General features: G+C 41.3%; 1 protein-coding gene across 4 annotated transcripts in view; it reads right to left on the reverse strand.

The window, feature by feature from the left end:
* The window catches only part of LOC149146909 (uncharacterized), a 102,972-nt gene that overhangs the window by 23,025 nt on the left and 63,869 nt on the right, over positions 1 to 16,078 (reverse strand). The window contains exon 2 of one of the 4 annotated variants that reach the window (XM_089438248.1): positions 2,928 to 3,167. The exons of 1 other annotated variant lie outside the window; for it this stretch is intronic. In XM_089438248.1, coding sequence (XP_089294374.1) covers positions 2,928 to 3,080 — 153 coding nt within the window. In that variant the 5' untranslated portion in view covers positions 3,081 to 3,167. The remainder of the gene's footprint in view (positions 1 to 2,927; positions 3,168 to 16,078) is intronic. 2 more of the 4 variants (XM_089438250.1, XM_089438249.1) reach the window with 2 other exon arrangements.

A 16,078-nucleotide genomic window follows, 5' to 3' on the forward strand; every position in this document is an offset into this window, starting at 1 on the left:
GCCCTGTGTCAGCCCTTTGGACCTCTGCGTCAGCAATGCTGACCCCTCTGAGGCTCTGCGCAACTCCTGGCTACCTCTGTGTGGCCCTGCGTGAGCCCTAGCTGGCTATGCGTCACTCTCCCCGGCGCTTGCGCTACTCTCCCGGCACTATATTTACCTCTTTGTCTCTATGTACTCAATGCCCCTCAGCTGCAACTCTCGATCACTAATTCTATCTCTCTTAGCAAACCCTGCTCTAGAGAATAGAATAACTTATCACTCTAGTTTTTTCTCCAAGTGACCCTCAAGCCTCCTCTTATACTTTTCTTATTGACATATCAACAGTCGAGATTAAGTCCCTAATCAACAGCTAAGATTAGATCTAGCTTGATCCATGTCTTTTGGACCATTCTAACACAGTTTCATATTAATACACATTAATAAATGTATTTTCCCTAAGTTTAGACTTAGGGACTTCATTAAAAATATTAATCATTTTAATACCTCTTGAACTATTTAAAATCTGCCCAAACCCTTTCTGGATATTGGAGATCTCATGTGCCCCAACCTCTCCACCAAATTTCGTGGCTAGAGCACATTTGATGCTACCCCAAATCAACACCATGAAGCAAGTGAAGCATCAAATAAGCCTTTAGTTACTCCAATGTTGCAATGTGCCACAACATGATGAGCGGACTCGGGTGGTTTTCCTTTCCATTTAGCAGGTGTTTTACCTTTTTCTTCATTTCTTTCCTACTCAATTTTGTCCCAAGGCAGCTTACATGTGGAAGCACCATGTCCATTTCTGTTGCATCGTATACAATGAAGATCAGACCTTTCTCCTTGGAAATGTTTGTCCCCTGCCTCTAAAATTCTTCTTTCCACGTTTTTTCGGCCACCTCTTCCTCTAGAAGAATCTTGTCCCTGATTCTTCTCTTTTTGTGCAAGGCATACAACTTCTTCAGGAGACTGAGGAGCTGTCTTCTTCCCAAAATCCTTCTCTCTTTCAGCAAACTTCTTCTCAAGGGAGTCAAAGGAAATCTCCTTAAGTTTTCCACTTGCTTGCAATGACTCAAGATAATGTGAATAAGTGGGATATAGTGCCTTGACATAGGCTGTGAGAGGAACATCTATTTCAACACCAATGGCTTTTATGTCATGCATAATGGATCTTATTTCTAATGCTAAGGCAAGAGGGTCATCATTTTTCAACTCAAGATTGAACAACTTGATCATCAATTGAACAACTTCAAGTTCAGAGTGTGAGTCATATAATTCCTTCAACTTCTTTAAAGCTTCAAAAGCATTTGAAAATGGCAAAATATGTCGGACTCACCTCTTCATTTACTGACGCTACAATCAAGGCATAGGCCTTGTTGTTCTTATTTTCCCAAATGGCAAGTTCCTTGTCTCCTTTTCCTTCACAAATTCCTTTCCACAACTCATTAAATATCAAGGTGTGTTTTATCTCCCTGGACCACTCATGGTAGTTCTCTTTGCCAGTGAGAACTACTCCCACAATAGAGATTAAGGAGTGCATTATGTACCCGAAAAAAAAAAACTCAACTCAAAGGTAAAAAAATAAGGTCCAACTCTCACCACTACTCACACCATATATTAAACATCTCCAAAATATATTTACAACATACATATGTACTTCATAATGGGAGAACTCAACATATGGCTTTAACATAAATTATGGTCTTCCATATATGGTCATCGCACCATACCACATATACCATGACCTTTTAAAAAGTTATCATATGCACACATTAAAAGTGTTTGAAAACTTCAATGCAGGTTATCATATGCACACATTAAAAGTGTTCAAAAACTTCAATGCAGGTTATTATGCCATCACATATGACCAATAAAAACTTCGGATTATGCAGCCAACCATAAAGCACCAATGCACAGCAGCATATACTACAACACATACAGTGTAATTAACCAAGGCATATAACAGCAATGCTCACGACATAATTAGCCAACACAGAGCCAATGAAATAGTACCAAAATGACCAATGCATTTTTACTTGTCTTCACCATATTTTCATACACGGCCATACCATTTCAATGCATATAATTCCACCCAATTCAACGCAGAGATTACGCACCATTCAACATAGAGATACCACAAGCAGGAATGACCAGTGCTCAAATCAATGCAGGTTTTGAATCCTTCAATGCAGAACCGTAGAAAATGGACCAACGCACAAATCCATCCACGCACAATAATTTCAACAATGCACTGAATGCAGAGGATGGTTTGTCCAAATGCAGAGATTTGACGGAGAACAGAGGGACAATTTAATGGCAGGACACTGACACGAGTTACAACGCAGAAAACTAAATTTGGGGTTGGCTCTGATACCATGTCAGGCCAGGGGAGTAACTCCACAAATCAATTGCATTTTGCATTAAGAAAGAACATGAATATATACAAGGAGAGGGAGACTATTGGAATTCATCTCCCAATGTCTCTTCGTCTTCCAATTTCCTTTATTTTACTATTTACAATATTTACATAGATTTTCCTAATCCCAAAGATTAGGTGTCAACAAAAAGCAGAGTACATAAACTTTATACAGCTCTGTATAGTTGTATAAGATATGTGATAAGCAAATACAAGAAATATATATACTTCCCAAATTACATCGTAAATCAAAAGATGTAGTAAACTGTTTCTCATCTTCCTATGCTAAAAAAATATTTTTTTTCAATAATATAATAACTCCTTGAGTTTAACTATGTTAAAACTTAAAAGAAAGCACACATTTATCAAGCTCAACTTATATGAACTGAATTGCTTCATGGAATCCTGCATGAACCAGAGGTAAATGAGATATATTTTATCTTAATTCAACAAGCAATGGACAGCAGCCTTAATTTTTGTTTTCTAAACAATTCAACATTTTAAAATTATTCTATAAAAACAGGAAACATACCCTGCTTAGATCTAATTTTCTGGAAGCTATGAACTGGACTTCAGAAGTATAATTGTGCACCAGAAAAACCAGCCTCGTGCAGCTATTATCAAATCTGCTGCAAACTTTCAGATTTTTAAAGAGAAAACCATAGTAAGCTTTGCTCATGAGCATTGAACCATTTCTCTGTGGAGAAAAGAAGCCAACATCAGCACAGACTGCCAATGCACACTACAATACCCACTTCACAATTGTGATCTGCTGCTCAAACCAAGTTAAAAATAAAATTAAAAACTGATGGGAAGGACAGCTTGAAACGCCCCAGCTTCCTCATAAAACATTGCATTTGAAAACAAGGTTGCTATCCTACACTATATATATATATAGAGAGAGAGAGAGAGTCACTGCATTCAGCAATTCTTCAAACAAACAAAAAACAAAGTTCACTGAAGATTAAGCATTGGTGAAATTAACAGCAAAATGGTAAATTAAATCAGACAGCTGAATTATCTATATTTTTTCTGTTGATGTTTGTAGCTCGAGCAGGTACTTCTGCACAGGCCTAAATATCTAGGCATGCAGAAGTTACCCAAGATCTCCTTAGACACTTGCTCTCGTGTGAGCAAGTTTCTTTTATACCTTAGCCTAAGTTTTGACCCAGGAAAGCACAAAATTATTATGTTGGCTAACTGAGCTAAAGCAATCTTAAGAAAAGTGAAATAATTACTTTAGTGATTATGTTTTAATCTCAGCCTTTGATCTCAAGGGAGGTGAGATCTAATCTCAACCATCAATGACTTTGGAGATTAGGGTTAGGGATTTAGCTCAATGTATGTTATAAGAGCAAAGCTAAAGAGAAAGAGAAGACACACCAAACATGAGCACAAGATTGAGAGAGGAATATCAATGAATAGTGTGATCCTCTAGGACCTGATCTGCTGGATCAAATCCAAGGTTTATTATAATCTGTTATTTTCTCAGTTCGGCCATTATCCCAGGACGAGATCCCAGTGAATTCTAAGTTTTTAATGAAGAGTTGCAGATTGGGAAAATTCTTTGTCTCATTGTTATTGAGATTGGCTAATATGATTTTTGCTTCCACCAATTAAGTTAAGAACCTAGTTGTCCTTCCATTTAGTTGATCTATAATTTGTTAATTCAATGAATGGTTGGGTGTTAGTTTGCAGCAAAACTAACATGGTATCAGAGAGATAAACTCTAAAAACTAATCTATGAATCACACAAGAAGCTAAGTTCATACAGGATTGCCAGGGGCCAAGTTCGGCCACAATCATACAAGGTACAGAATTAAAAAAATTTAGGCTGCACAACAACAAAGGATTTTTTTTGCTTTTGCAAGGCCATAGTACGTGGTGTAAATTAATCCATATGTGGAAGGGGCCAAGTCATAAAAAAATATTAAAAATTAAAAAATATATACACTAAGAAAAGTTAAAGACAGAAAAAATAAAATGAGGTGGTGGGGGGGGTGGCCAACAGCCTAAGTGGGCTATCAAACCTACCCAAACAGGGTGCAGAGAGCAGTTGAAACACCACCTGCTCGGGCAGAGCAACAACACAAGGGGTTTGTCAAGCAGAGTGCATAGAAGATCAATCGACCAGTTGCATCAAAAGCTGGCATTCGTGGGATTTGATCAAGGAGCGGAGCACGAGCAGAGATGGTGGCAGCAAAGGAAATCTGGCCAAGGGAGGACATCAAGTGCCCAGATGTTGCCGTAACCAGTCACGCACAACCGACCCATGATAGAAACAAAAGTATGCGCAGGTGGCTAGGCCAAGACAAGGGACAGCAGTTTGTGACAGTTCATGACAAATCTAAGGAGTTTTCCTAACAACCAACATAGATAACGACCTACTGGTAGTCGGGCCGCAACAGAACTCTTGCAACCAACACAAGTTGTGGAAAAATGACACCAACCAATGACAAAGGAAAAAGCATAGGGAAAAGGCCGTTGTGGTAAGGTTAAGTCGAGGGGCCAAAAAATGCCATTGTAGCAATGGATTGTTAGGACTAGGCGCGGGGCAGACAACAGGCATAGAGGGATGGCGTGATTGGTGCAAAGAGTTGCCATTACAACCCAGAGACATCATGAAGGAGACACAGGCCACAAGGCGCTGAAGTGGATAGCAGCAAGGTCTGTGTCAACTCGGCAACTAAGTGCACACGTAGTCGAAACAAGCCCATGCAAATCGAGAACAACCATTGGCACAATTTGCGGGTGACTTGAGGTAGAGACAATTGCAGTGGCATTGTGACAAAGTTTCAGCAGGTTGAGCAACTAGAACATGAGCAATTGCAGGCATAAAAGGAAAGAGTGTACCAGAGACAACTTCGTGAGGTCGTCGTTAAGAATGGGCAATGGAAGACAAATCCAAAAGCAACCGGACATAAGTGCGATTGGTGCAAATCAACCCTCGGAGGGAGAGAAGGAGATAGTACCAACAATAATCTTTTAGTTGATCTTATCTAATGATAGCAACTAGTCTGAGGTTCAAGGAGAGGTTGGAGTGTGCTTATAATTTCTATCCATGGAAGGAGAGGTTGGAGGTTCTCATGGAGAATGACCTATGGGATTTTGTAAAGACCCAAGTTGTAGTTCTTTTGGACGTTGTAGCTCTGGCAAAAAAAAAATTTAAGATCTTGGAAGCCTATTCACAAGAGAAGCTCAAATATGTGACTTGCTTGTCTTGGAAGACAAGATGGAAGACTCTCAAGGAAGGGCTTGGGGAGATTTTCAAGGGTTAGTTTTTGAGTATGTGTCTTAAAAAAGGAGATCCCTAAGCCCTAGAATTCTTGTGGAAACTTGGGTTCTAGGTGATCTTTGAAGAATTAACCTTGATCGTGCATGGGACCACACGAGCCCAAGTGGACCAGAGGTTAGGTCAAGGGGATAGGATTTGGCAACAAATGATATGCTTGACCTAATTAGGGAGGGGAAAGCGATCAAGGAACGAATTTTCAATGAAAGGCAATGCAAGGATCCCAATGAGGTTTCTAGCCTAAGGGAACTAAGGGCAAGAATTGGTCTTCGAGCTAGGGCTTGCGACATCTCAAGATCCCACCGTCAAAATCTCTTGAAATTTGGAGGGCTTCTTGAGGACACACCAGCACAGTTGTGGACCAAAAATCGAAGTATTTGGATGGCTAGATTGTGAGATAATTGATGCCCTATGTGACCTAGAGAAGACGGGAGGGGAGAATAAAAATAGGTTTAAGGTGATCACCTTATGGTGGACCAGTGCCTAACCCTTGGGGGAGATTTGGAGTCAAGAGTAATTATGACTATGGACATTGAATTTTCTATGTCAAGAAGGCCTCAAAGACAACTTTGCATAACATTAGGGCAGCAACAAAAGTAGCTTCAAGAACTTTATACTTCATTTTGCAAGATTGATGACTTATCAAGATGAGTTTCAATAAAGAAGCATCTCTAGGAACATTCATTCATAATACATGCCCCATAAATGAAGCATCACTATCTAGAAACTGAATTTCCACAACTTTACATAAATGGATGCAGTAAATTATTCCTAGTATAGCGAAATCCCAGCAACAATGTACGTGACAAGAATAGAAAAGAAAATAGCATTAAATTGTACTTACATGTAATAAGAGTGTATCCAACCATCAAGAATTTGCCAATCAAGAAGCTCCAAGACAAGAGAAAATAATCCAAACATCAAAATTCATTCCATGCTCCAAAATTCATCCTCCAAGAAGGATAGTGAAATTTTCAAGAGAGATACAAGTTCAATCCAAGTGATGATGATAAAATGAAGTCACGTCACTTGTATTTATACACTTCTAATGAGTTCGATTTAGCTAATTAGGCCTACATTAGCCCCTACTACCTAGAATAAAATAATGTGCAAAAGAATTAACTTTTGGTGACAAGCCCACCAAACTAGCTCATAAACAAAAGAATAAGCCCCTTAAGAGGTCGAATGATCAATAATACATATCGTTGGGCCTTCTAAGAAGCTTGATGAAGTCCATAAGTGCCATAATGATGAATAGGACTCCCAAAAGTAGTGGACAAGGGGTTGGCCCCTTGTTCTCCCAATAATAAACCTGTGGTGTTCCTAATGGGTGTGGGGGCACACAAGTAACCTTATGGGTCTCCAAGTAGATCGAAGATCCCTGTAGACCACCTGTAAGGGCTCAGATGATAATGTAAGTGATGCCACATCAGCATACAAGTCTTGGGTCATCTGCAAAGCTTAGTCACCAAGTTCGACGAATTTGAACGAATAAGTTCGAAATTCGCCGAACTTCAAACGAATACGAACTTATTCGTTCAAGTTCGCCGAACTTTATGGCGAACTCGAACTTCAAGCCAAACTCGAATTTGAACGCGAACATAATCGATTAAGTTCGTTTCGGTTCGATAAAAATCGTTTTGGTTCGATTTAAAAAATTTCGAAATGAATTATTGCGGGCCCGTTTTGCTTTTGGTTTCATTGTTTGTGGACGCCAGAGGGTTAGGTTTCAATGTTCATTGTTTGCGGAGGGTTATACCTACCAGTCTACCACCGACCAACGCTGCAGCCTGCGACCGACGACTATTGACCTCAACCGAACGACCAGTCTAGACTCCGCGTGAGCAACATACAGACTACAATTCAGCTCTTGCCTCCTGCTGCCTCAGCTCGCCTCTTGAAGTTCACTCCTGCACGCCGACATACTGATATGGTGATACCTAGCCGCTGGCCGAGCAATCTTGACTCCTGCTGCTTGTGCATAGTAAGTTTATTAACCTATAACCTAGCACCTCTACACATAAATTATAATACCACGCTAAAGCCCCAAATTTTACATTAAAGCCTAAAGGTTCCTCTAGATTGTACCTCGCCCCTTGTACAAGTTTACAACAGACCTCAGCCCTTTATTTTAGGACAACGAGAGACTAAGCAAGGTCTGAGGCCTAATTCTGAAGCAGCAAAGGACCTGTAGGCTATAATGTCATGATTACCCATGCAGAATTAAAATTCATAAACCTAGTGACCTTATACAGTGACCATTGATTGCTTGAATTGCGGCCTACTTCACAATGATTGTCTCTATGATATATCATAACTTGTCAATGAGAGCAAGGAGGTCCAATCCTCTGTTTTTGTGGAACCAGCAAACTCATTATGGATATATGTTGAGGAACACAGAGATGTTTGTTCTCATACACTTTGGAGGCCCTGTTGGACTTCATGTACCCTTCATGCCTTCTCAATGCCCTCTTGAATTCCAACACTTCCCTGTGATCCATGGCTGTCCTCAAAAGGCCAAGCCAAACTTCAAATAAAACCAGATTGTGTAGGATAAGACCAAAAAAAGGCCTCAATTCCAGAGAGATAATGAGGATTCCCCTCCACTCAGATTTAAAAAGCATGCTACCAGAACAGAGTCCCTGCAAGAGAAGATCCTTCACGAAATTGTAGAATCCCCTTCACAAAATACACAGCAACAGACATACCTCAGGAAAGACAGACTTGGATATAAAATCTACTTGAAGCAGAGATGTGAGAACAATTTCCTGGAAAACCTTTTTAAATTGCCACAAGGACTAGAAAAGCGGAAGCAAAAGGCAATGGCGAAACCACTTCTCAGAATTGAAATCAAACAGCCTGGATTCTAAACAAGCTGCCCTATTCCTGGGGAATTGCTTACATAATCATATATCTCCAGACCTGAGTGTAGACAAATACTTGTTTCAATGTTTCAAAATCAATCTAGACAAGCCGACCTAGTATAAACAGTGAACACCATATTATTATACTTGACAATTTTAGAGTAAGAGAACAGAAGTATTACATACAGTAATACGACTCTCAGACTTCAGTTATAAGTTGTAGGTTGTAGGTTGTGATTTTTTTTTATGTTTTGGTAACTTGTGTATCAAGTTATCAACTGATCTGTCTTGACTCCTCTCCTCAAACCCTGCAGGCTGCAATCAATATCATTGATTGGTCTAAATTATAATTGTGAAATCTGAGTAGTGGTGACTGTGAGATAGCTCAAATTTTTTTTTTGAAGTTCTGAGTCTTGACAAAGCCTAAGAGCAGTGAGCCTTCAACTTTCAAGCAGCCTCAAGTTTCCAGCAAGCCGCACTATCCAGGTAAGTCAAAAATTAAAATACACTTTTTTTTATCAGTTCAATAAAATTTACTAGTTTTTATCAGTTAAAACTTAAATACAATTTATCAGTATTTAAAGAGGCTGAGGCTGAATTTTGAACTGATAATTTTTTTTATATAAAATATAGTTTCAAATTTTCATAATTTCATTCTGCAAAAAAAAATAAAACTAATGAAAATGTAAATTCAAAAAAAATTGCAGACATTTTAGACTTCAAGCCTTCACCAGTTTTCAACAATCAGAGGTTCAGAACCTTCAAATTTCAATGGCACCCCCAAAATCAACTGTTGTAGCTTGGAATTTTGTCAAAAAAGATGGTTATAATCTTTCATGTCAGCTGTGTGGACATGATTTCACTGGCACTTTAACTAGAGCAGTGGATCACCTTCTCAGTATTAGCAATGGAAGTGGAGGTGGCATTGAAGCCTGCACTAAGATCTCTGATGAACAAAAAGCCACAGTGCAAAAAGACCAATCCAATTCAAAGATGTAAAAAGAGAAAAGGGTAAATAAGAGGCAGCGAATTGAGAAGGAGATTACCATGTCTTCCTCCAACACCATTAATTCAATATCAAACATTGGTGGATCAAGTTCTACTCAAGCAAAAACAGGTGGAACCAAAACATTAAATCAATTCTGGAAACCTGTCGAGAAACAAGAAGTTGATGATGCTATTGCAGAATTCTTTTATTCATGTGCACTTCCCTTTAATGTGGCAAGGAGTCCATATTTTAAAAATGTAATTAAAAAGGCCATTGATTTTGGGAAGGGCTATGTTCCTCCCGGATCTGAAGCTTTAAGGACAACTTTGCTAAAGAAAACAAAAGACAGAGTGACAGGAAAGTTGGCTGAGATTAAAGAGTCTTGGAAGCTTACAGGATGCACAATTTTGAGTGATGGTTGGTCAGATTTGTGTCATCACCCATTGATCAATGTGCTTGTTTATAGTCCTCAAGGGGTACTTTTCTTGAAGGCAGTAAATGTAATGGATCGAGTGAAGACATCAGAATTTATTTCTGGAATTTTGGATGAAGCGATTCAAGAGGTTGGGAAGGAAAATATTGTCCATGTTATTACAGATAATGCATCAAATTGTGTTGGTGCAAGGAAGCTGATTATGGAAAAGTATAATCAGATTTATTGGACCCCTTGTGCAGCTCACTACTTAGATTTAATGTTGCATGACTTAGCCAAATTTCCTTGGGTCAATGAGACAATTCGAAGAGCCAAAACAATTGCAAACTTCATCATCAACCATCGTCTCACTTTGAGCATATACAGGAAGAATGCATCAAAAGAGTTGTTGAGGCCTTGTGATACAAGGTTTGCCACTTTTTATATTACTCTGAAAAGAGTTGTTGAGGAAAAAGCGAGCCTAAGAGCTGTTTTTTGCAACACTAAGTGGGAGAGATCTACCCTTTCAAAAGAAACTAAGGGGAAAAATGTTGAACAAATAGTGCTCGATAATGGCTTTTGGGAAAATGCAAACAAGGTTTTAAAAATTTGTGGCCCAATTATTAATGTTCTTCGCATGGTTGATGGTGACAAACCTTGTATGGGTCTTGTTTATGAAAGCATTGATCGTTGCAAAGAGACCATTGCAATGGCTTTTAATAATGTGGAAGCTAATTACCAGGAGATATGGGATTTAATTGATCAAAGATGGAAGATGATGCATAGTCCATTACATGAAGTAGCATGCTATTTGGACCCTAGATTGTTTGGGTTACCAAGACGTAGGGATGAAGAAATCATGAATGGACTTATCCAGGCTATTGAGAAGCTAAATTCAAATCTAGAAATTCTAGGTTTGATCAGAAGTCAGTTGAAGAAGGGTTATTTGGAACACAATCAGCAAAGTATGATAGGAGCAGAAGTGATCCAGCAATATGGTGGGAATTTTATGGTTCAGGGGCACTAGAATTGCAAAATTTTGCAATTCGTATCTTAAGCCAGGGATCAAGTGAATCAGCATGTGAAAGGAATTGGAGTTCCTTTGACCACATTCATTCCAAGAAAAGAAATAGATTGTTATCTGGACGATTAGAAGATCTTGTTTGTGTTCGTAGTAACTTGCATTTGGCATTGAAGAATGTGGCTAAAGAGTCATCCAATTCCTCTACTCCGTGGATCGATCCTGTTCCAAATGCATCAATGGATGAAGCTGATTTTGTAGAAATTTCTCATTTCCCACCCCGGTTTTCAGTTTCTCCTTATTTCTCCCATATAGTTAAATGCCCTTTCCCATAACCATACATTTAACAAGCTGGAAAAAATAAATTTTCTGAAAACACAAATTCTGGACATTTTACAAATGTCAAAATGCTGGAAATTGCAGAAATAAAAATCAGCAGTAAATCACAGCCATTAAAACACATTTAAACACTGAGATTTTTTGTCAATGTGACCCTGGAAAAACCCCCTACAACTCTTGGGGAAAACCAGTTTGAAAGCTCTTCTTTATTTCTGGAAAATGCCTTTTTACAGTAAGAGAAATATTCAGCAAAAATCAGCAAGCAAACTTTTACAACTTATCTCAGCCTTGCTGAAACTCAGCCTTGCTGAAACTCCGCCTTGCTGAAACTCCGCCCTGCTGAAACTCCGTTGTACAGACTTGCTGAAACTCAGCCTTGCTGAAACTCCACTGCTGAAACTCCGTTGCTGATACTCCGCTGTTGAAACTCCGTTGCTGATACTCTGCTGCTGAAACTCCGCTGTTGATACTCCGCTGCTGAAACTCTGCTGCTGATACTCCGCTGCTGAAACTCCGCTGCTGATACTCCGCTACTAATACTCCGCTGCTGATACTCCGCTCTGCTGAAACTCCGCCGCTGATACTCCGCAGCTCACTGTCCAGAAATCTCCCTTGCTCTCTTGCTCTCCTTCTCTCAATCTTCTCATGAAAGAATTAATGATCTTTTCCTCATTTTCCTCCTTTAATCTAACCCCAAGTGACTTTTGGGTGATCCCTAAATTCAATGGCTGAAATAGATTGAGATCTAAGGCTGAGATTAAATGCTCATTTAAATCTCACTTTTTATTTTTTAATTCACCCCACTTTAATAAAGACCCACTTAATCATTTATTTCCAAAGTCACTTTTCCTTTCTAATTTTTCATTGAATTTATAAAAGTCACTTTAAAATTAGACTTAGTAACTTTATCACTTAAAGTCACTTTTAAATTAGATTTAACTTTATAAAATTATAAAGTCACTTTAAGAGAAAAATTAAATTCTTTTGGACACTTTTCCCTAGGCCAAAGATCAAAGCCCAAGGGAACCACCTGTCCTCCGGTACCAAATTTCAACACTCCCTCTTACCGAGGAAGGTGTTCCTCACCACACCCATCTTGTCTCTGAAGTAGACATGCTTGCCCCGTGGTAAGGCTTTGGTAAGAATATCTGCAACCTGCTCATCAGTGGAAATATACTCAAGCTTCACAGCTCCCTTCTGAACATAGTCTCTGATGAAATGATATCTGATCCCGATATGCTTTGACCTGTCATGAAACACTGGATTCTCCGCGAGTTTAATGCAACTCTGATTATCACAGTAAATCACTGAAGGTCTCAACGACTGACCAAATAAGCCAAACAACATCTTGCGAAGCCAGATAGCCTCACAACTAGCTAGACTGGCTACCATATACTCTGCTTCCGCTGAACTCAGTGCTACTGACTGCTGCTTCCGGCTGAACCATGACACTACTGCTGAACCCAACCCAAAACAGCACCTTGAAGTGCTCTTCCTATCAGAAGCACAACCTGCCCAATCAGAATCAGTGTATCTTGCCAATCTCACCCATCTCCCTGCCTGTAGTCCACACCATAATCCACTGTCCCCTGCAAGTACTGCAAAATGTGTTTTGCATCCACCCAGTGAACCTTCCTAGGCTCACACAGACTCATCGTGTTGACTGCAAAACAGATATCTGGTCTAGTGTTGACCAAATACATCAAGGAACCAATCAGCTGCCTGTACAATGTGGGATCCACCAACTCGAAATTCGAAGCATGAAGCTTCTTCCAATTGGTGATCATCGGTGTTGACATGGGTCTACAATCCTCCATGTGGAATCTGCTAAGGATGTCCACAATATACTTCCTCTGCCCCAGGAAGAAATGCCCCTCCTCCTGCCACACCTCCAAGCCCAAAAAGTAATGCATCAAGCTGATGTCCTTCATCTCAAACTCCGTCGCAAGATCTCTCTTGCAGTGCTCTATGAGTCTCTCTGCACCTGTAATGACCAAGTCATCCACATACAACACCAGAATGAGAGGCTCCTCACCAATCACAATAAAGTAAAGGTTCGGATCTGCCTCACTCTTTGTGAAACCCATCCCCTGCAAATATGTATCTATCCTGGAGTACCAAGCTCTAGGAGCTTGCTTCAGGCCATAAAGGGCCTTCTTCAGTCTGCACACATGGGACTCCTTCCCATGCACCTCAAAGCTCTGTGGTTGCTCAATGTACACCTCCTCCTGTATGAAGCCATTGAGAAATGCAGTCTTCACATCCATCTGGTGGATCTTCCAACCCATCTCTGCTGCTATCGATATAATGGAGCGGATCGAAGTATATCGAGCCACGGGAGCGAAGGTCTCCTCATAATCAACTCCCTCTACCTGGGAGAACCCTCTAGCCACAAACCTTGCTTTGAATTTCTCAATGCTGCCATCTGCAGCATGCTTTACCTTGTAAAGCCATCTAGAAGTAACCACGGATTTGCCCTCAGGCCTCAGCACCACCTCCCAAACATCATTCTTCATGATAGAAGAATACTCCTCCTGCATGGCCTCTCTCCAGACCTGCTGGCTAGCTGCCTCCTCATAGCTAGAAGGCTCAGAGTCAAGGATGCTGGTAACCATCACCATATAGCTACAAAACCTCTCAGGTGGTCTACTCTCTCTGACCGGCCTCTTCGGCTCAGCAACAGATGTGGCATCTCTCAAGGTGTCCTGAAGCCACTTGGGCTTTCTCTTCCCTGAGCATGCTTCTCCCATAGGAGAATGAAACTCCTCCTCATCATCATCAGGAGCCTGAACTCCTGACTGTCTGTCTGTTGTCCTCCTGCCTCCACCTGAACCTGTAGAAGCTGAGGTACCGTGTGAACTGTCCATCAGTGGATTCCCTAGTGAACTGCTCTGCATGCTGCCCGGAGCACCACCCCTCTGGCTCGATGAGCCACTGTTCACTGACGGACCTGACATCCTCATAGATGTACCTCTTGATCCTCCTGATCCCTGCCCACTGGATCCCTGCGACTGACTCAACTGCTGCTGAGGGTCTGGCTGATCCAGATACTCTAACTCCCGTGACCTCCTAAAGGCTCTGTCCTCCTCGAACTTCACATCTCGTCTGACAACAACTCTCCTCTGTGCAGGAATGTAAATCCGAAAGGCCTTTGAGGTCTCACTGTAGCCCACAAAGATACCCTTCTCTGCGGTGGGCTCTAGTTTGGTCCTCTTCTCCTTGGGTATATAGGAGTATGTAATGCATCCAAAGATATGAAGATGACCAATATCAGGCTTCTTCCCAGAGAAAGCCTCCTCCGGAGTCATGTGCCCCAAGGCACGATGCAGACTCCTGTTCTGCAAGTAAACAGCTGTGTTGCAGGCCTCTGCCCACAAGAACAATGGCAACCCCTGATCATGTAACATGGCTTTGGCAGCCCCTATGATGGATCTGTTCTTCCTCTCTGCAACCCCGTTCTGCTGGGGGTTGTAAGAAACAGTGAACTCCCTCCTAATGCCTGCCTCCGCACAATAGTCAACAAACTCTCCAAGGGTGTACTCTCCTCCATTATCCGACCTCAGGGACTTGATCTTTCGACCTGTCTGTGTCTCCACAAGAGCTCTGAACTCCTAAAACCGCTTGAAGACCTCACTCTTGGTCTTCAAAAAATAAATCCAGGTCCTCCTGGAGTGATCATCAATGAATAAAACATAGTACTCATATCCACTCAAGGAAACATGAGACATCCGACCGCTCACATCGGAATGAATCAAATCAAGTATCCCAGTCGCTCTGCTGTCACTGCTGGGAAAAGGGGATTTGGCAAACTTGCCCATCGCACAACCTCTGCAAGTATCAAAGTGATCAGTACTGAAATCTGGCACACCTGTAGTGATCTCCCGCAATGTCCTCAAGGCTCCATGATACATATGTCCCATCCTGCGGTGCCAAATCTCACACAACTCAGAACTGCTAGCTCTGCTGTCGGTACTACTGCTCAATGCCAAAAGGGGCTGGAATGCAAACTTGTACACCTTTGCATGGCGTACACCTATCACTCTAGCTGAATCAGCTAGAGTGCCCCTGGGATACATCAACACCTGTCCTCCGCTGAACAGTACCTCATATCCTCTGTCCTCCAAAGCTGAGACGGATATGAGATTCTTCCTCATCCCTGGCACATAAAGAACATCTGACACTTTCAAGGGAGATTTGGACTCCCTCTGAAATGTCAGTGTCCCCACCCCGACTGCTCTAACAACTCTGTCATCACCGAGTACTACCTCTATATCAGTGCCAATCTCTGAAAGTTCTGAGAAGTACTCACGGACTCCTGTCATATGACGTGAAGCCCCACTGTCCACATACCAGATACCTGAAGATGCTCCGCTAATCGAGGGAAAAGCATGCTCCCTCTGAACCTGTGTGGCAAGTGATCCTGCACTAGAGGACTCACACGTAGTGAACGCAAACTCCCGGTCAAAACGACCTGCAAAGTCCTCAATCTCTGCTGAAGTTGCCACGTCCTGGTTCTTCCCCTTCTTCTTTTTCTTCTTCTCCAGACACACCACTGCATAGTGTCCCATCTTTTGACAATTCCAACACTTCACCTTGGAATAGTCCTTCTGTGTGTTCCCCTGTTTACCTTTACCTTTGCCTTTGCCCCCACCACTGCTTGTGGAAGCCTGCTTCTTCCCTTTGTCTTTCTTGCCTCCTGCCACCAATGCTACATCCTCATCCTGCTCAACTGGCATGGCTGCCCCAAGCTAACCTTTCTTGATCTCT

Source organism: Pinus tabuliformis, chromosome 9 (assembly GCF_031772625.1).
Source record: "Pinus tabuliformis cultivar Carrire ecotype Pingquan chromosome 9, CPIR1, whole genome shotgun sequence".
Taxonomy (NCBI): Eukaryota; Viridiplantae; Streptophyta; class Pinopsida; order Pinales; family Pinaceae; genus Pinus; species Pinus tabuliformis.